This window comes from Spermophilus citellus (genome assembly GCF_964194105.1).
Source record: "Spermophilus citellus genome assembly, chromosome: 1".
Lineage (NCBI taxonomy): Eukaryota > Metazoa > Chordata > Mammalia > Rodentia > Sciuridae > Spermophilus > Spermophilus citellus.
The window spans coordinates 9,286,902-9,309,198 of NC_138182.1; the positions used below are offsets into that span (position 1 = coordinate 9,286,902).

Sequence of the window (22,297 nt, forward strand, 5' to 3'; positions counted from 1 at the left end):
CAACAGCTTAGGTTACTGCTCTAAGAAAGTCTACCTTACTGACTACAGTTAACTAACCATGGTTCATGCCACCCGGCTGTAATTTCACAATTGCTTCTGAAACTGCAGTCAGGAAGTACTAACAATTTATGATATTTCAATTCCTTCCTGTTATGCTTGTCACACAAAGTGGACTCTTCACAAGAGTCATCTGTCATCTGGGTGAAAAGTTCAGAGCTGCAGCCTCATATCTGAAGCAGCTATGCTTCCAAGGAAATGAAATCTACAAAAAAGACTATAAGGATTTCTTAAATTCCAATATCAACTACTGACTTACTTCAAATTATACTAAAGAATAACTTAGAAATGAGACCCAAGAAACATTGGGACAAACAATTTTTCTAAGTACAAAATTCCTAAATTATGCTTCAATGGCAGTGAATAAATGACCTTGTTTCAACAGTGGCAAAAAATAAATTAGACTTTAAGATGTATAAAATTTCATTTTGATAACATTAATAAATCCCAGCATCAAGTGGTAGACTTACTTAGCTTTGTAAGAATTAATGCTAAGCTGTAAGAATGCAAAGCTGTTAAGAATGATAACTTTAATGAATATTGAGCTAAAATGACTCTATGACAAAAGGTGACGGATGTAAGTACCATTCTCATAGTGAATTTGTAATGAAAACACAGATGGAAAAAACTGACAAATACCTATAAAGTTGTAATATTTGTTTCTAAACTATGACAACCAGAAACAGGTTTCTAAGAGAAAGCATAATTTTGAGACAATAAAAGGCAATGCTAAAAGACATTTATTTGCCTACATTAATTATGTAAGATTTCAATAAGAGAAAGGTTTGCTCAAGTGTGAAAAATGTTGTACATTTGTAATAAATGTTCTAATTGGCTTTTAGAAGCAACCCAAGACAATGTGATTTACTCTAATTTCTATAATATTAGTGAAAATTCTACAGCATGCTTCAATTTTAAAGATTTCATTTATTTAAGCCAAGTTTGATTTGAATCTACAGGTTTCATAAGAAACTCAAGTACATCTGCCACTGAGGCAGGATGGATTCAGGGCCACAGCACACAGGCTTGTGGAAAAGACTAAATATTTAGAAAATATGACACATTTTAAAAGACAGGCAAATATTAATCCTGGTTCACTAGTTACTTGAGGAAAAATACTTTAAAACTGCTTCCCCTCTACCCACTGCCCATGGATATTTTCTTTTACCCAAACCGAAATGTGGAATTAATTCCCATCTTTAGAGAAATGGAAATTTTGAAACAGATAGTTTCAGTGTAAATAACTAATACTTACAGCTTTTTTGCCAAGTTCAGTCTTTGACAATGTTAGTGATCCTGCAAGGTAGCATCCAGGTCCCGCCCCTTTAGGTATTCTAATGGGAGAATTAAAGAGGGAAAAAAGCAACAAAGAAGAAAGTTTCACAAAGATAATTAGGGGAAAAACATCAAAACAATTCTGTGCTGAAAAAATTCCCCATAGCTAAGATTTCAAAGAAATAAATTCAGTTTAAAGTGACAACATTCTATAAAAATTTGGCCTAATACAATGAACTCAAATTGGAAAGACCACAGTTCAGGTGTTCACAGACCACAGTATCAGCAAAGTCATCACTTACTTGTCATCAGGTAAGGAAGTAACAAAGAATGGTTGGTTATATTTGGGTGGTAATGTCAAGTTGCTTGATTTCTTCTTTCCTAGAAGTGCAAGGCTATGATTTTCATGAATATCTAAGCTCAAGGTATTAGATAACCTATGAGAAACAATAAATGGAAGGTCTTTAAGACGCTCCAGGTCACTGATTTGTTCATGACGAATCTGTAGTCGAATTGTATAATCTCCTTTCTCCAATTTCAAAGAATACTAAAAAAGAAAAACAAAACTAAACTAAACATTTGGGAAAAGTTAAATTTAATCAAGCAAAAAGAGATGACAATAAGAGGATAAGAGAGGGACACACAAGTGAACAAGATGCACAAGCTAAGTGCCTCATGTGCCAATGAGCAGACAGATCAGGACACTGAGCTGCCGCCCCTGGTCACACAGGTAGTGAAGCACAGGAAGTTCAAGTCAGGTCAGACTCCTAGGCCCTTACTCTTCCCACAACAGAATACTGCCATATTCTTGGCTAAACCAGTGTCCATTCTAGACTGATAAAAGCAATGATTTTTTTTTTCTCTCTCTTTTTTTTTTTTTTTTAGTCCACGGGTCCTCAAAGACACATACAAACTACAAAAAGTGCTGTATAATATCTAAAACAAATACACATGGTGCATTGCCTACATATGACTTCTGGTAATGTTTACACTGTAACTCAAATGTCACACCCCTTTACAGCAAACAAGAAAGAGGAAGCCAGCAGAGATCAAGGAATACACAGTGATAATGTTCATGGAGAATGGATGTTGTATTTTGCATCTGCACTTTCTTCTGAGAAGATCTGAAAAGTAACCAAAGTAACGGCACTGCAGTGATTCAGTCTGCACCAAGATGAGACTACTGCTTGCTTTGAGGAAAACAAATTTCAATCATGGATAAGATTTCTATAAATTATAATTATAAGCACTTAATATACAGTTGTCAAATTAAGAAGTAGATTTGAAAGTGGTAACAAACTGAAGCCACCTGGACACTGCTTAATGTTCCCTTTAGCTCATTAGACCTGGGGTCACTTCGAGGTGCTCACGTACCTAGGATGATTTGCCTTCCACTTTCACATAGGTAATGGCAGTGTGTAGGAAGGAGAAATACTACAAACAGCTACACTGGGCTAGGGGTGTAGCTCAGTGGAAAAGCATGTACTTAGGATGCACAAGACCCCAGCACCTTAAACAACAACAAACTACACTGCTCAGGGCCCACAGGCATCATGCACGCCCTCCTCTAACCCCACACAATCAGCTTAACTACATGGAGGAAGAGCTGTCAATCTGTTCCTGAACAACCACAATAGGCAAGAAAGTTCCTGTAGTTTGTAAAAGTACTAAACTGCAAGACCATGGCATCTTTAAAATGCACAAATATTACAATAACAAGAAATTAGGGTTTTATGGGATAGTTTCTGTTAGTCTAACAAATCATCACTGCCAATTTTATACCTGATGTGGATAGGCATCACCTGAGCCCATCTGTCTTTTGTTCTGGTCAAAAATAATCCAAAGTTGGCTGTCAAATTCTGATTCATATAACAATTCACAAAGAAGTGGGCAGCTTGGAGTTACTTCTCCACTCTTAGGCTATAAAAAAAAAAAAAGGCTAATTATACAATGTGATTTATACATATAATTTCTTTCCCTTTTTTGGGGGGTACAGGGGATTGAACTCAGGGGCACTTGACCATTGAGCCATATCCCCAGCCCTATTTTGCATTTTATTTAGAAACAGGGTCTCATTGAGTTGCTCAGTGCCTCGTTTTTGCCGATGCTGGATTTGAACTCACGATCCTCCTGCCTCAGCCTCCTTAACTGCTGTTTACATATGATTTCTAATACAGATTTTGAATACTGGTGTCAAGATAAAGACTTTTTCATTAAAAAGTATTCAGAATGCTTTCTTCTGAAACTTATGAAAATGCAGAACATCTAGTATTTTGATACTAATTAAAGACACTTTTCTTTACAAATGTTAAAAAATACAAACATAGCTATTATGTTCTCGTTGACCAAGCAATAAATATTCTTCAAGACCTCTAATTACTTTATAAAATTGAAATCTGACAATTTATTGACATCTATTATTTCCCTAACACCAAAACCAAATTCATATTCATCAATGACTGTTTTACTGAAATCTCACTATAAAAACTCTGATCCAGTGTTTACACTGGTTTCAAGTACTGTCACACTCATTCCACCTGGGAGCCATTCTGAGCTTTTACTCCTCCGAAGCCCCCTTTGGCAAGCTATCATGCCTGGCACCATGGTCCAAAGGACTATGCCACATCCAAGGCATCTAATCACTCTGGGTCAGATGGCATTAAGGAACAGGTATTACTAAAAGGTCACTACTAAATTATGCTTTGTGACTTCCATCAGAATGGTACTTAGATGAGTAGAAACCGTAATTTCCTAAGCATAATCCCAAACTAACCAGAGTTAATAAATTGACTCTCTGATTCATGAAACACAACATTTCATCATGTGGATATACTTTACCAGGCAAACACTTACTTGATGAAAGTTATATGTCAGGATCATCTCATAAAGTTGACGATTATTTGGCAAAACATCTCTTGCTCCTAAAGGTTTTGTTTTTGCACTCACTGGGCTACAATAAAGCAATCACACATTTGATTTGATTCAAGAGTTCATTTAAGAAGACAAAATGGTAAGCAACAATATTTATAACATATTACAAAAGTTACAATGAGTATGCCTAAAAATTGCTTTTTTCAGTATACCTCATAATATTTTAATCATTAACACATATGGTTCTTTATTGCCTGAGTCATAGCAACACAGTTTAAATTTTGCAATAAATATTAGAAAGACAATATTTTCAGGATAAAAATATTATTAAATATTGCAAATAGCTCTTAGCCCAACTAAATCTCACCACTAGGGTGGACAATCACTAATAGTGCTGAAGGACAGGCTTTGATTTTGCATCCGGTTCAAACTGCTGGTAGTGCTGTACTGCCATGGCAGGGCCATAATATGCCCTTGTCCACATAGGGAATAGCATTTAATTTTTTTAATATCCTCTAATACAAGTCACTGTACAAATTTTTTACAAAAAAAGCACTGAGATTAGGAGAATCACTTTTTAAAATAGTTAAAAATGTCAAATTTATTAATGTTATTATCCCATTTTTATAATGTTAGCAGAGATAGCCTGTGGATAGCACAATACAGATGATTCTATTTGTTCATTTTATAATTTGTAAGACACATACACACATATAAAGTGCTCTCTCTCTCTGGGTCACTGAGCCACATCCCCAGCCCTATTTTGTATTTTCCTTAGAGACAGGGTCTCACTGAGTTGCTTAGCGCTTGCCTCACACTGCTGAGGCTGGCTTTGAACTTGAGATTTTTCTTTCTCAGCCTCCCAAGGTACTGGAATTACAGGTGTGCACCACTGCACCAGGCCTCTCTCTCTTTTTTGATTATAACATTCACAGGACTTTCTAATTACCAGATTCTGGCCTATAGTGAGTCCTAGATACTAAAAGCAAAGGCTTTGTGTCACTGATACTTAGTTCAAATTTTTGAGATTTAGGGGTAAGACTTCCAAGAAGATACAAGCTAGACATACCCTCAACTACTATTCCCTACGAGGTTCTCTTAATGCATTTACTACCATGCTGTATGCTGCTATGGGACAAGGTCAGATTAAACAATAAAAAACAAGTACTCTCCTTAACACAGCAAGAGTGAGCATGTAGCTCAGCTGCCTGTTTTCTAGGGGAGCTGCTGAGGCACAGAGTCCAAAAAGACCTGCCAGCATTATGAGTTCTGGAAGTGACTGGCTAAGGATGCACATATTAAAATCAGAGATTATGTTAACTTGTTGCTTTCTGTCAAGAAATGAAAAGGCTAATGTCCATGATCCTAACTTATCCTGACAGGATCACCTATCCTCTGTCCTGAGCTTTGCCAGCCAAGTGGGACAGTGAGGACAGAAACTGCTGCTGGGCTGCCTTGCAGAGACACATGAAGGCTCCTAAGCTGCAAAGTCAAACTAGATTCTCATCTCCAGTGTTCACATAGCTTAAGAAAAACGACTTTTCAAAGAATGTAAGAGATTCCCCACCCACCACCCACCATCAACATTTGTAGCCCCTAAACACTGAGTGATACCGTAGTGTTTGGACCCAATTCTTCAAAGTTATGCAGGGAGCCAGATCTTCGTATTTTAAGGACGACTGAACATCAAAACGGTTGATTCCTTCTGATGCGTGCTACAAAGGATATTTAACAAATTAATTTCCCAAACTTTAACTGAAAATAAAAAGTACTTTATGTCTAATATAAATGTATCTAATGTAAAATTTATAAACACCTATGAACAAAGATTATTATTTTCAGAACCACAGATAATTTCTCCAATAAGGTTTAAATATAAACAATGAAATTAGTTTTCAATAACACAAATAAATGACATTTAAAAATGATGAAAATATCACAGAACTTACAATGTTCAACTGAGGAGCAGTGCAAACTATTCCATGGAAAGAAATGGTATAATCAATATTGACATCACTTAGACTTGCCCACCAACGAGCAATACAAAATTCAATTGCTTTCCCACCCTGCAGATAAAAATAAGAATAAATTATAATATATAGATCCCTATTTCCTCTAATTACAAAATACAAAAATTAGCTGTTTTTTTAAGCAATTATTTTCTTATTTATAACAAAACTCAAAGGACTTTTGTCATTTGTGCTAGGTGTTGTTAGGCACTGTAGATGTAGACTTAGATGATTACTGGTACTTAAATACACAACTATTTATCATAATCTTACACTTCTTATCAAAACATTTGAGGCATCTTTTGAAAGCATATACAGTAAAATAATGCTGAAAAAGTGGAATAAAAACTAGGATCAAAAGAAAACTTAAGAGAGGATAAGAGAAAGGATAAAACTTTATAAGGCATATTCAATAGGCACAGTTGAATTTTAGTCTAAGAGCCTCCTGCAAACTAAAAGAAAATCAGAATTATGGTGACACCTTTCTCCCTGTTAAATAATAAAAGCAAAAAGCGGAAGAAAAACTGTTCCTAGCCCTGTTTTAAATTAGTTTTTTTTAGAAATCAAGTGCATTAGAAAGTTTAAAGAGAGCAACCATGTAACACTGATGCAGTGCAAGGACACGGAAGTAACAGGAACATGAAGCAGGAGATGTGGGAGAGACACACAGACTCAGAGCACAAGTGTGTGGAAGAATAGGGTAAGTCCACCTGCCTCACTTCTTACACTACAGCCAAGGGTAGAGACCTGTCCTGGTGAGGTAATCTGAACGCCAAGCCCCTCAGATTCTTAAGGCATTAATAAAATAAGTGACCTGGAGAAAAGTGTTCCATAAGGAAATAATTATATAGAGGAAACAATTAAAACCAAGGTCCAAATTATGAAGTGTCAGAATCTACAAGATTAGCACTTTTCTTTGACTAAATTATTCAAGAGTTAAAAAAGGATGAATATTTTTGTCCAATATTTAGGTTTAAGTACCCTAATTAGACTTCATTAGACTTCATACTTCATTTAATTTGTATGAACAAAATATAGAGTCCCAATGTGCTCTGGGTAGAAACTATTAAGTCAAATTCAAATAGTTAGTCTTAGCCCCCACCAAAAAGGAAAGTGAGATTTCAATCTGTTAATCACACTTACTAGGACAGGAAAAGCTTCTGTCAGAGTTCCTTTTTCTGGAAGGGAGCAAAACTTATAGAATTCATGACTTCGATATGCTCTTTGCTTCACAAGCTGCACTGCATGAAGAACAAACTTGGCTGACACCTCAGAAGAACATGAACACACAGTAACTTCTAGAATAAGAAGGAAAGAAGCAAAGCTTTAAACTAGCCAGATTTAAAATATGGTTTTAACAATGACCTTTTGTTTAGGTGGTAACATATAAAGAATAAAATGATATACTGAAATGAAACCTGTGTACCTCCTTAAAAACACAGAAACAGAATATTAATAAAGCCAGAGGGCAGAAGATAATCTGCAGAAAAGAGATAAATGGGTATTAAACTAAGCTGCCTCTTGCTGCAAGCACCCGGTGACACAAGCAGCCCACAGGTGCATAACAATTATCCTTATCAGGTACCTACCTCTCTCTTAAAGATCCTTCTTTTTGCTGGTTTTAGCTGAAAACCAATCAATACCTCATATAGTAAAGAAGATTATAATTTTTAAAACCTCTACTATTTATCCTGGCCTAAATTCCATTAGCATCTATTCATTCAACTTATTTGGTAATTTTTCCTAGTCTCTCCTGTCTCTCTTGATCTGTCTCCATCTGGTCTACTTCTACTTGCTTAGCTTGACCAGAAGGCAGTGCTGGAAATGAGCCTAAACCACGTGAGGCAAGACCAGCAGCTCATCAAAAGAATATTCTCTATTCTAATTCAAGGGAAATGGAGCAAGGTTCAGTTCTCTGTGGTTCCCAAGGACAAGTGGGCACACAGCTCTTGGAACCTAATCAGTTGCTGAGAGTACAAAATCTAGCATTATGACAATATTTCTAATTATTTGAAATAGTAACCATTGTAATACACTTTTACTCTAACATTGTAAAATGCTCTGAAATACTTGCATTCTAGATAATTCAATAACTTTTTAAAACAAAAAAAAAGTATTTTCAATACCAACCTACACAAATCATAACCAGGGCAGTATACCCACTGTCATTTTCCACTAAATAAATATTAAATTCAATATTCAGTATTAATTAATATTTTTTTACTCTTTAATATCATTGGCCTTGAACTGTACAACTCTGAGAAGGCCTATATGATGCTACTACAGAGATGTTCAATTTAGCACCTCTAACCCTGAGCCCCAGAAGAACTGTCAAGGATATAAATATCAAAATGGACAAGCTATGTCTCAGATGCTTCATAAGCTCTTGAATCTTTTAATTTAAACATAATTAGCTAAAAGAGAAGTTTGGTTAATTAAGCAACCTGCCCCAAGTAAGCATTAAGGTAAGACAGAGTCTGGATCTGAAGCCCAAACTTGTCAGTCTCCAAAGCTCCACTGCTCCATGCTGCCTTCCTCTGATCCAGGTTCTCTTAATCACCAAGTAAGTCAGAAGTTTGGACTGGAGGCTCACAAGGACTCTCCTTGGGGAAAGGCCTCTAGAAGCAATCCTTCTCTATGTAGCTCACTACCTCCCCCTCTGAAAAGGACCTGGAACACAGATTATGCATAAAAGTATGTGTGGGGAATGAGTCTAGTGCACCTCCTGACTATCGTCTGTGGTGGACAAAGAGGAAGAAAGCAACACTCTAACAGGGGTGCAGTTCAACAGGATATACTGGACCCTGTTTCAATCCGGCACTCTAACTTGCAGTTTTTGTTATTTATTACTTTGCCTTTACCACATTATATGTAATAAGGAAACTCTTGCATTTCCGGTGATATCAAGAGGGAGGGAGACAGACAAACTGCATTTAGACAAATGACCAGAAGATAGTACAAGGAACCACAGAGATAACAAACTCTTCTCAATGAGGTCTCACACATGTATTTCATGATTTCATTTTAAGCAAATGCTCAAAAGAGATATATACAAGCACAAAATGCTTTTTTAAGCCAAATATAAACCATTTTTAATAAGGATACTTATTGGCCTAGACAAGATAACCTGTGTAAAATGCTGAACAGTGTGTCCACACCCTAGAGGTATTCAGTAATGCTGGCTATTAATTTAAATTGGGTTCACATATTTATAACACATAATCATCCAAAATAAGAGGTCCAGACAAATTTTTACTTACCAGCCCATGTTGCACCCTCAGGAACCTCAATGAAATGCCTTCTAATCTGACCAGGTTTAAAATGTACATCTGTAAAGGCTAGATCATAATGTGAAGATTCATTTACTCTGAAAATTAACAAAAAATTATTAAATGTGATATTGTCATAAAATAGTTATGTTTGTAACATGCCCACTAGCACTCTAGATCTTATACAATACATGCAAGAGTAGTTCACCAGAAATGAACACTGGGACTTGTTATTTCTTAGGTATAGGTGGACACAATCTCTTTATTTTTTATTTATTTTTTATTTTTTTTTTTAAGAGAGAGAGAGAGAGAGAGAGAGAGAGAGAGAGAGAGGGAGAGAGAGAGAGAAAGAGAGAATTTTTAATATTTATTTTTTAGTTCTCGGCGGACACAACATCTTTGTTGGTATGTGGTGCTGAGGATCGAACCCAGGCCGCACGCATGCCAGGCGAGCGCGCTACCGCTTGAGCCACATCCCCAGCCCTTTATTTTTTATTTTATTTTATTGTATTTTTTTTTTTTGAGAGAGAGAGAGAGAGAGAGAGAGAGAGAGAGAGAGAGAGAGAGAGAGAAAGAATTTTTTTAATATTTATTTTTTAGGTTTTTTTCGGCGGACACAACATCTTTGTTTGTATGTGGTGCTGAGGATGGAACCTGGGCCACACGCATGCCAGGAGAGCGCGCTGCCGCTTGAGCCACATCCCCAGCCCAATCTCTTTATTTTTATGTGGTGCTAAGGATCAAACCCAGTGCCTCGTGCATGCTAGGTAAGTGCTCTACCTCTGAGCTACAACGCAGCCCTTATTTTATAATTTGTAAGACACACACACACATTTAAAAAGCTCATACGCCCTTTTTTTTTTCTTAAAGGAATTCTACAATATTCACAAAATTTTCTAATTTCTAGATTAAGGACTATAGTGAATCCTAGATATTAAAATAAAAGGTAGTGTATATTTTTGTGGCATTGATAAGTGTCTGCAGCTATGATAAAAACTGGTGTCAAGCCCCTCATGTAGCTTCAAAAATGCCCCCATACTATAAAAATAGTAAAGACAAACCATTTCCATGAGAAATTAAATTAAAAAAATTAAAAGTCAAATGTATAAGTACCTTCTACAGAAAGTGTATGTAGGACATACACTTATGTATGTAGGACAAACATTTAATGAGTGTTTATATAAGGTAGCTAGAAATGTAACAATGAGTAAAATATGATCCTTTGATCTAGTCGAATTAGTGGGGAGAGAGATATTTTACACAGTAGGGACATGTCAGGGAAAACTGATGAAGAATTTTTGGTTCATTCAAAGGGAACCTGCAGAATCTTCCTGGAAGAGAAAACGTTATCAGATGATTGTTGAAGGTCTTACACAGAGCCTTGTTGAAATTTCCATTGCACTTCTAGGCAATGTATGACCAAAAATTTAACTTCTTTCCCACATACATGCCATTTTTAAAATTGATTTCCTTAATTTCATCCTCTATGCTTCATAGGGCTGAGATCCACCTGAGTAACTAACTCAACAGAAACTGGTAATTTAGAACTGCTACTTATTTTCAGTATTCAAAATCCAATCTCACAGTTTATCTACTAATCAGTTTGTTTTGCACATCCTGTTTAATAGGGTCCATATAGGATGAAGTAAGATATAGTCTCTGACTCCAGAGGGCTCACAGTCAAACAGCATAAATTAAATAAGTAAATTTTGTCCTGAGCCGTGTAAAGTGCCATGATGTAGGGACTACTTTTATTCAGATGCCCAGAAATGAGCCTGGTCAGTTAAAGGCTCCAGTGCAGCAAAGGCTTCAGTCGAGCAAATGCTCTCATCAACTGTAAAAATCTGGAGAGTCTGGGTGGAAAGCTGCTCAGAACCTGCACCTTGGTGTATGGCATGATAGGAAGCACTGGGTTGGGGCTAGAGCTGTGAGGAGTCATCACTTGCTATTTTAAGGAACCTAAACTTGATACTTGGAGCTGCCAGTGATGTATTTTAAGCAGGAGTAACATGATCAAATGTGAACTCCTTGGTTCCAGGGTGGACAGAGAGGAAAGGGTTAAGAGTCTGGAAGCACAAAGTGACTAGAAAGGAGGAAGAGCCAGGAAAGCAAGGAGGGTGGTGTGGAGAAGGATGAAACAGCTCTTCCAAGGGCCGCAGAGGGCTTGGGGAAGCGGAAGGCTATGCTACTCTTTCCCATGGAGCTCGGCAGCAGCCCCTACACCAGTATATTCAGTGAAGGGGGTGGGGAGGAGGCCAGATGCCATCCATGGTTCTCACAGCCAACAGGGACCAGCAGGGCTGACTACATGCCACCGACAAAAGGGAGGAAGACGCGAACTAAGACTAAGCTCTGGTTACCTGGTTCTGTGGCCTAGTAATCCAAAAAGTCCACAGTATCCCACACATAGCTATTAACAACTTAGATGTAAAAATAAGTTGTGAACAATCTCTTACTTACTTTGCTGCTATAACCGCAGTGATAGGAACTCTGAACAGAGGCCCTGCATTGGGGGAGGCTATGTCATAGCCGCAAACCTTGAAAGAAACACAGTTTCAATATCTATAAATATACTTGTAGAACAGGGAGTTTAAAGGGATAATCTAGTCATAGAATGAATTAATCTTAAAACTGAAAGGTCCCACACATAAGTGGAACAGGTTTCCTGACACTAAGTCACATAATATTATTAGCAAAAAGCCCTAACAAATGCATATGTAAAAACCTTTAAATAATTGAGCATAATAGGGAAATGAGACATCAAATTTAAAAAATTGTTTTTTAATGACTCAACTGCAAACTAGCTCAAACTAGCATCACAGACAACATTGGAGGTAGTTATTGTTTACATACAACTACCATGTATCTAACATCTGCTTTCTCCACCTGAGTATGCAACTTAGGTTCAACCCAATCAACCAATTGATGAATTAGAAGGAAACCTAACTGAAAAGGCTTTACTGTTCTGCTTGTTTCTCTTGTCTTCTTCACACAAGGACACATTATATTCTTACTGTACCCAACTGCTTAAATGAATATAGGTAGACCAGATGAGCTACAAACTCTGGTAAGTAGAAAGGCTGAGTTGATTCTTAACAAGAAAGCAACATCTTAGAAATATACTTGGAATTGTTTACCTTTTTACTCTTAAACATGTTATCCACCTGCTTTTTATTTTTGTTGTTTTGTTTTTTTGTTACTGGGGATTGAACCTGGGGCACTCGACCACTGAACTACAATCTTAGCCCTTTTTATTTTTGAGACAGGGTCTTGCTAAGTTGCCCAGGCTGGCCTTGAACTTGTGATCCTCCTGCCTCAGCCTCTCATTTTTACTGGGAATATGGGCCTGCACCACTGCACTTGGCCTCTCAAAACATTTTAAAGAGTAAAGAAATGAAAATGAAGATATGCCAATACCTCTGTATAATGCAATCCTTCTCGTAAGCCTCTGGGGTCCACACGTATGTTTATGTGTCTACATTGATTCATGAGTTCCAAATGGCTGGGACACTGAACCCAAGATGAGTTTGAAGTTAAAGCTAAATGAAGCTGAAGGGATATTTTTTCAGAGTTTTCTGGCATTAAAAAGACCAAAAATTAAAATCAGCATTTCCCCCCTTTCATTTCAAAAAGTTCTATCTCTTGTCAAGAAATTTCAACAACTTAGTTTAGTCTGTTCTAAAATGTACTAGACATCGCACCCAAAGCACAACAAAACTGTCATAAGTCTTCCTTGCATTTTAGTGTACTCTTGAGGATCTCATTCATAATTCTCACCAGACACTGCTATGCCTTAAAATACAGAATTTTAGTGGACATGTTACATCATTGTGTGCAGGTAACAGAACTTGAGTGAAATAAAGACTGTCAAATATACAGTGATGAGTTTCCCTGACACCTGTTGTTCCCCTCAGCTGCTACTACTTCTCACTCTCACCTGAAAGCTCTGGCTTATAACCAAGTAGTAAGTGGGAAAAGAAAGGGAATGTTACTTTACTATCAATTTAATAAAACATAGGTCACTGCAGTCCTGTCCTGCTGTTTTCCTTGGTGGTTGAGATGCTAACTGAATTACCATGGTACTGGGGTCCTTAATTGCTCTAGTTTCCCTTAAGTTTATTAACTTTTTATACTTATTTTTTTTGCATTACGATTCTTAATTCACCATTATACAATAACTTATCACATCTAATTATGTATGAGATATGTTGACACCAAATTCAAATCTTCATACATGTATTTTGTATAACGATGAGGGTCTCCTTTCACCATCCATGCTATTCCCCTTCTCCCTCCCTTTCCGTCCCACCCCTATTCTCTATCTAGAGGTAATCTTCCTCCATTGCTACTCCCTCAAGTTTATTAGTTTTAAATAATCATCTTGTCAGTTCTTACTTCTCTTCAGACCATTGGCCACATAGCATCCCCCTGTCAAGCAGCATTTGTCTGAACCATCAACATGAACACTTCAGCTCACTGCCAGCCTCCTACTTACCTGTGTTCTCTGGAAATACAGGCTCAATGCCAACACCATGATCTGAAGGTGCAGCCACCTGAACAGGATCTCGGAGGTAGATGCCACGGTTATTTCCAACAGTAACAGTAAAACCTAGTCTATTAGCAAATGATGTATTCTGAACGAGGTAGTCATAGGCTTTGTCAACCTAATTAAAAGAATATAACTGGTAAGATAAAATGGATGAAGAAAATATTTTATTACAAATTACCAATTAACTTGACGTCAGTTATAACAAACTACTATAAACAAAAAGTCAGTTTCTATATTCACTGTATACTACTCAATACTCCCTCCAACTCAGATGCCAATTCTACATTTTTACCACTAGATGAACATTCCATTTCACTCTGTTCACATTGTTAATGAATGCTGGAATTGATCCACCTGCCATTATGACTGACAAGTTTTTGCTTCTACTTCTGTTTTGAATTTCCAGCCTCTATACGTCTGTTTCTCTTTAGTATAACGAATCTGTCCTAACTATAAAATTTGGTTTTGGTTGTTTTTTTGCCCTACTATAGCCACATAATTTGGAATTTATTTTTATTTTTTTAAAGAGAGAGAGAGAGAGAATTTTTTTTTTTTTTTTTTTTTTTTTTGGTAAATGGACACAACACAATGCCTTTATTTTTTTTTTTTTTAATGTGGTGCTGAGAATCGAACCTGGGTTGCACCTGTGCTAGGCGAGTGCTCTACTGCTGAGCCACAATCCCAGCCCCATAATCTGGAATTTAGACACAGTGAATCATGTTACAATAGATGATACTATTATTATTATTATTTAATGAGGTAACTTTTTTCCCCCATTGCTTTATTCATTTATTTTTTATGTGGTGCTGAGGATTGAACCCAGGCCTCACATGTGCTAGGCAAAGGCCTCACATGTGCTAGGCAAGTGCTCTATCAATGAGCCACAACCCCAGCCCTCTACATTATTATTTTAAGGGTGCTTTAAGTTTCTCATACAGACAACAATACCTGAATAATACCATGTCCTTGGGCAAATACTTCTATGTTGTCAGCCTTCACTGCAGTGTTTTCTAAAGCTCTTCTGACTGAATGAACTGTATATTCAACATTATTAGCTTTTAGACCTAAAATTAAAAAACAAACAAAAGAAAACTGTGTTAGTGAGCCTGCTACTGGAAACTTTCTTTCTCCAATCAGTGTAACAAGTAGTCTCTGGTTTTTCATGTCTTGAATTTCAACACTTATTTTAAAATCTCTTCTTAAAAACTGAACTCAATAGTCTGGCTCAATTGCCCGCATTGCAGACTTCACTCAAAAATCAATGCATACTGATTGGCAGGCTGCACAAAGGTGACATCAATGCACAAAGCAGACACCCAATGGCATCTGAATGATATTTTCTTTTTTTAAATGGACACAATACCTTTATTTATTTTTATGTGGTACTGAGGAACGAACTCAAGTGTCTCACACATGCAAGGCAAGCGCTCTACCACTGAGCTTTGGCCCCTGCTCCTGAATGACATTTTCTTTAAGGTACTATTGGTCAAACACCACGGTTACTGGCAGCAGATTTCAATTCACATGCATCAGGGAACTAAGGCAAAAGGCAGCTGAGGTTTTGTAACAGACCAACTAAATGAGAATCTTTAAGGACTGGATCCAGAGATTGTGATTTATTACAAGCTTCCCAGGGGATTCTAGCATGAAGCCAGGTTTGAAACTATGGGAAGGTTATAAAAGGCTTTTATACTGTTACTGATAAAAAGATGACTGCTGAACCATTTTTATCCTCTCCAGAGCTCATGAAACACATAAAAATGTACTGTAATAAGCCATAAGAGCAAATCAAGGACATAATCAATTTTGTTCATGAGAATCAAAAAAAAAAAAAAAAAAAAAGATAGAGCGCTATCAGAGGAATAGGTAGATGACCTGGACTTACAGAATGCACAGGAATTTGGCACAGCCTGTAATCCCCACTGCTAGAGAGGCTGAGGCAGGAGGAGCCCAAGTTCAAGGCCAGCCTGGGTTAAAGACCTTGACCCACAATAAAATTAAAAAGGGCTGGGTATGTAGCTCAGGGATACAGCACTCACCTAGCATGCACGAGGCAATGAGTTCAACCTCTAGTACCCTCACCCCACCCTGCCACAGAATGCATAGGCGTTTGCAGGTCTGAAAAGGATTTAGGGGCAGAGATATGCTCAAAGATAGGTGATGCTGAATAGGACTAGAAATGAGGTAGAGACATCAGTGACCATCCGGAGAATTCTGACTCAAACTGGCAAATGATGTGGCACTGATAGGTGTTTTAAAATCAGTGATTAAAAAACTATTGGCTTTTGTTGTTATCTCTCTGGCATCAGCAGAGAGGAGTTGACCAGGCACATGGGCAGAAGAAGACAGCTGCGGTAGTCAGAAAAGGGGTGAATGAAGAAGGCAGGGAGACCAACCTTGAACAGAGGGGCACTTCTGAGGAGGGAGCTTCACTGCAGCTTGTCCACCCTGAGTCTCAGGCCACCCTGATGGTGCCCTCTTTAACATTGCATATCATCCTAGATATACTTCTGTTCCATTTAATTCTTCTCTATATCATTTATCACATTCCAATGTGTAATACAAGCACTTTTAAAATTTTGTTCAAAGTTTGTCTCCCCCAATTATAACATAAACTTGAAATAGGCAAGGTATTTTACATGTTCTGTTCATTAACTTAGCCTCTGATAAGCAAAGAGCCAATAAATATGTTTGCCAAATGAATGAATAAGCAAATGGTCATTATTACATAAATCATTTTCTACTCAAAACTTTACTTTGTGTCCAGGACATTACCAAATAAACCATGTTTTCTCACCATGAGAACTGCAGAAAACATGCAGTCAGCAGTAGGAGAAGAGGACGGTCACAGGCAATATCCTCACCTGAGAGTATCAGGGCAATGCCCCCACACGCGTTAGGGGAAGACATCGACGTCCCGTTCATTAGCTGAGTCCCCCTCAACGTCCAGTTAGGGACAGAAGCAATGGCTCCTCCTGGTGCACTGATACTCACTCCAAGGGCCCCGTCGGCACTAAACAGAAAGCCATTGAGGTTTGTTCATGATGGTGAAACTGGGATATATATGGGCATTCTTGAGAAGGCCACTGGTCAAATCCATTATAGTCCAAAACCATGGACTACTTGTAGTCATTACATATAAAGACAAAGATATCATCATGGGGAATCATGGGGGGGGGGGGACCTAGCACAGCTATTTCCCCGTCAGGCAGCAGTTATTTTTTCCTCACAAGTGGATAGAAATCTGCCTGTGTGTATATGTATCTGGGTTTATGTGTGACGGGTCAAAGATATCAGGTACATTTAGAGAGAAAAAATAAATGTTCAGACTCCTTGGTGAAGTTTTCCACTGTTTATAATCTAATTCAGTATTATATAATAGAAAAATAAAGTGGGTCATATATGTAATTTGAAATTTTCTAAGAGCCACATTTTAAAAAAACTAACAGGAGACTGGTGAAATTAGTTTTAATAACGTTTTATTTAACAGAACATATCCAAAATATCATTTCAAAATGTAGTTGATAGAAAAGAATAAAAATGAGTTAGCTTACTTTTTTTTTTTTTTTTTTTTTGCACTAAGACAACTTCAGACCAACCTCACAAGACTGGTGGCTGACAGACTGGACAGCTCAAGTTTAAAAGGACTACCTAGTTGAGGCCTTCCATAATAAGACTAAGGAGCTAAAAGCCCTTGGAGTTATGATCACACTCACGCTGTCATCCAACACAGTTCTATTCTATTCCCCCCCAGAGGCCGTTCTTCCACTATGATTCTCCCCCAATCAATTGAGCTTTTGCTTCTGGCTAGAAACATTAGGGCAATTTGGTCTTACATTTTTACAGAGCTGAAGACAATGCACATATATCACTTCCAAAATGCATCAGTGGCACCTTTTTAGTGAATATCTTTACATGAATATTATTGGGTAAATATCTGTTGACCCATAAAGATGCTCACACCATATCCCTGAGTGACAAAAATACATGAACAGCATGATTTCCCATTTATGGTCAGAAGAATGACTAAAAGAATGTTTACCAAACGTCATACATACATATATACCACTCACAGATAATGAGATTTAGTATGATTTTTACTTCCTTACTTGCACTATGTTATCTACCAATATTCACAATGAGCAACGGATATTTTATAATTGAAAAAATAACAAGTTGAAAGAGTCATGAATTTTAACTGAGTACTTTCAATTGCTCATTTTTACCTTTTCACTAGTCTGTAAACTGGCTGGCAAATCTTAAAGTATTTTCGAAGTATTTAAAACAGTATTCTAAAAATGAGTTTAATGAATGTTTCTTTGAAATTAACAACAACGACAACAAAAATAAGTGATATTTTCCTCCTAAACTATTATACAAAAGAGAAACTCAAGCCCTTTTATGTAGACATTATGGGGTAGTCTGTCTTGGAGAGGCCACACCTGCAAACACCAAGAAATCAAAAAAATATATGGTATGTGTAATGCTCAATACTGAAGGAGAGGAAGTGGCTTTCAAAGAGCACTATGGAATATATTCTATTTATGATCATTAATCCATGTTTTATACTTTATACCTGTTTAATAATTAAACCAAGTATTTGTAATAATATTTCATGTGTATACAGGTAAGCATGCAACAAACTCTCTTAGAACAAATGATTTGTGAACTGATATCTGCTTTAATCTAAGCTTCCCTTACAATTCATGAGCTGTGTTGTTTTATTAAAATATATTCTTTATACATTTTTTGTTTTGTTTTGTAGTTTGGTGCTGTGGACTGAACCCAGTTTAACAGTTTACACATGTTAAACCTGTACTCTATCACTGAGCTACAACCCCCTACCCCTAGCACTTGAAATAATTCTTTAAATGTTCTATGGCAAATAAGATTGGCAAAGGTTGGAGTAAAGAATTCTCTAATATTTTGTTTTTATATTGACCCTAACACATTTTAATAATTTGATACTTTAGTTAACTGAACAAAGAACACATAAACCTTTGCTAACTTTTGACTCTTAGTCATTCTTACTCAGTGACATTAGTTGGGCTACTGAGGGCAGTCTACGATCATGGTAGGAAATAAAGCTTTCCAATCCATAGAGATTGCCAGTCTGACTATTTTCTATGACAGTCTATATAATAAAGTAATGGAATAAGTTTACATTTTAAAGAAGAAATTACCTAGAGAAGATTAGGAAGATATGTGCAATTCAAAGAATTAACTTTATCATATTTGCTCTGATTCTAGCCAATTTTTGAATCTTATCTTCCAGTATTCTTTATTATCTAATTTATACTCCAAACACATCCAACTAATAGTTACTTCCTCCCAAACCACTTAGTTTTGTATAATAAATTATTTTTATAGTACAACCTGCTTATCTTTGGGTTCAAGCTGTCCTCACCATATAGAACTCCCTTCTCTCTCAATGTTCTATCCATCCTTTAAAGGTTGACTCCAATACTACCTCCTCCATGAAGGGTTCAGGTGACTGCTCCCACCTCTGTGGTCCCATTTCCTACAATGACATTCTGAATGTGGATAACAACCTTCATGCCTTGCCTATTTAGTGCTGATCTGAACTCAAAAGTCTATTCTTCTAAATTAACTCCAAAGAGGCAAAGATATGAATTAAAATAGGCTTTATTTTTCGGAGGGTGTCTGTACTAACTGATGTAATAAGGGACTATAAAAATTAGGACTCAACATACCTCGAGAAAGATAATCAGTTCCCTGAATTAGACTAATATAGTTCAGAGGGTGTCAGCGAACCTAAACACCTGATAAACCTAAACACTGATAAATGTCATTTATCAATCAGAACCTGCTCACTTATGGATCTTATCCAAGAGGTTCAAAGGTTATAACTTCAAGAGCATGAACACAGGTACACAGGCTCTGTAACTGCAATGCTTTAACAAACATTTAGGGCTTCTGTTACACCAAAGCTCAAATATCAAAATTATTTAAAACGAGGCCATCACCACTTATTATCTAAAACTCTGCCTCCCAGCCACATAAAATATAACCAAGTACATGTAATGGTCCCATGTACTGCCTCACGCACCTTGGGCCTCTTGAAGACCATGTGTACTGATTTGCAGGTAATTTCTCTCTCAGGGAATACTCCGCAACCATCATATCAGGGGAAACATAAGCACCAACACCTGTGAGACGAATTTTTATCATTAACAAAAGGAATCAAAATTCACTCAATGGATCTTAATTTTCCCAATGAAATCCACTGTTCACATGGATAAACTGCTTAATACCTATACCAATTCTCTCATGAAACAGAAGAGAAAATTTAACAGGGAAACGTACCATGTAGCACACATTATTCCAAGCCCTCTGCTAACTTAGAATGTTATTATGCCATCTTTTCCTAATAATGTACCAAAAGATGTATATCTGTTTTTCTATTAGACAAATTATTCCAGGCTTCCTTAAATTGTAATAAATTCTAGACAAGCTGTTTTCCCCATTAGACTTTGTTTCCTGAGGACACATTTGGTCTACAGTGTTTTGCACAGAGGAGAGATATAATTAACATTTGATCACCATTTTGGTCTGCTTGTTTTTAAACATTTCTATTTCTAAAGCAGGAAACTAACCTATCACACTTGACGTGGTGCCACCTGGACAACCGACGGTGGAAAGGCATGGACCGTTATTTCCAGCACTGGAAACGTAAATGATATTGTGCTTCCATACTGCTTCATTAATTACTTCACAGATTCTCCTGAAAAAGAATATTCCTTTAAATAACACTGTCCCATTTCTTATTTATATAAACAACAAATTACAAATAGGATTCAAACTGTAAAAGTTAAACAGTAACTATAAGGAAGGGGTGTGCATTCAAATCACTCAGTTGACCTTCTTAAACTAAAAATACACAGCCTCTACTGCCTAAGTATATAGAGTACCAAAATACTATTTAAATATATGGTTACATAAATGTTGGCAGGTCTACTTTTGGTGGAATATGATATAGTGATTTTAAATGAGGTACTCATTGGATTTTAGCATAGGTAAGGAGTTATGAGACCAGTAAGTATAGGAAAAATGCTAGATGCAAAACTTTATATGGAAATAATACACTACAAAGTACTACAATATTAGCAGTGTCTGGAGAGTAGAGCAGTAAATTGTTCCATTTCTACCCCCACTTGAAAGTATTTAGAGACAGTCTTCAAGGTATTCCTATGCATATTTTCACCAGGAATTATGTAACCCAAAAAGCTAGTATATTTAGTGGCAAAGATAAAGTGGAAATAAGGTACAACTGGTGACTGTGACTGTAAGATGTGAGAAATCTGATCAGAGATCTTTACAGACAACAAGAAAACTTTACCGGCATTTATTAAAGAGAAAGAAGTTAGCCAGGTGCAGTGATGCATTTCTATAATCCCAGTGGCTTGGGAGGCTGAGGCAGTAGGATCACAAGTTCAAAGCCAACCTCAGCGATTTAGGAAGTCCCTAAGCAACTCAGCAAGACCCTGTCTCTAATATAAAAAAGGGCTGGGGATATGGCTCAGCAGTTAAGTGCCTTTGGGTTCAGTCCCCAGTACCAAAAAAAAAAAAAAAAAAAAAAAGGAGGTGGAGAAGTTAGATCATGAAAAAGAAAATGGAGTTAATATAAAAAAGGTATAGAGTAAAGATTCACCAAAGTCCCAAGTATGAATATCTGAGCAAGGGAAGAATATTGGGGAAAGATAACTTTAAAAGAATGAATGTCCAAGGAGAGGAGAATACACTTGTAGGAAAAAAAGATACTGAGGCAAGAGGAGAAGGGACAGGATTGTGCGGAAGAAGAAACAAGAGGATGGGGTGCACACTGCAGGGCAGTCAAGTGTCCTCTCACAAGAAACACAGCAAAATAATTTCAAAACAACAAACTACAGGGTCTAACTTGGTGAAAATTCCCATTTTGAAAAGATTTCAAATATAAAGTTTTATAAACCAGATAACTGGTGTATTTTAGTGGCTTGGTGGTTGGAGACGGGGAGAGATGACTGGTAAATAAGTACTCTAAATACACTAATTTAAATAGATACTACTGTGAAGAAAAAAAGACACAGAAATATCAGGTCAATGCCATAGCACTGGATTTGGAGCAATATGACACTGATGACACAGCAAGGGAGGGGTGAGCGGGTTGAGGAAACACACTCTTCACGTGCAGAGAGTGCATGTGTCCAACCACCAGTGAGTTCTGCAAATTAGCTGCAGGGCCACTGAAGGGAACAGCAAGGTTTTGG

At 37.0% G+C, this 22,297-nt stretch overlaps 1 protein-coding gene across 3 annotated transcripts in view; it reads right to left on the reverse strand.

Moving 5' to 3' along the window:
• The window catches only part of TPP2 (tripeptidyl peptidase 2), a 68,230-nt gene that overhangs the window by 19,442 nt on the left and 26,491 nt on the right, over window positions 1–22,297 (reverse strand). For all 3 annotated transcript variants that reach the window (XM_081291376.1, XM_081291377.1, XM_081291378.1), the window contains exons 9-23: window positions 20,648–20,775; window positions 20,101–20,200; window positions 16,895–17,043; window positions 14,979–15,094; window positions 13,977–14,145; window positions 12,899–13,056; window positions 11,942–12,018; window positions 9,473–9,579; window positions 7,356–7,510; window positions 6,153–6,269; window positions 5,818–5,918; window positions 4,186–4,282; window positions 3,115–3,252; window positions 1,635–1,879; window positions 1,313–1,391 (exon numbers count right to left, since the gene is read on the reverse strand). In XM_081291376.1, the coding sequence (XP_081147502.1) occupies window positions 1,313–1,391; window positions 1,635–1,879; window positions 3,115–3,252; window positions 4,186–4,282; window positions 5,818–5,918; window positions 6,153–6,269; window positions 7,356–7,510; window positions 9,473–9,579; window positions 11,942–12,018; window positions 12,899–13,056; window positions 13,977–14,145; window positions 14,979–15,094; window positions 16,895–17,043; window positions 20,101–20,200; window positions 20,648–20,775 (1,936 nt within the window). The remainder of the gene's footprint in view (window positions 1–1,312; window positions 1,392–1,634; window positions 1,880–3,114; window positions 3,253–4,185; window positions 4,283–5,817; window positions 5,919–6,152; window positions 6,270–7,355; window positions 7,511–9,472; window positions 9,580–11,941; window positions 12,019–12,898; window positions 13,057–13,976; window positions 14,146–14,978; window positions 15,095–16,894; window positions 17,044–20,100; window positions 20,201–20,647; window positions 20,776–22,297) is intronic.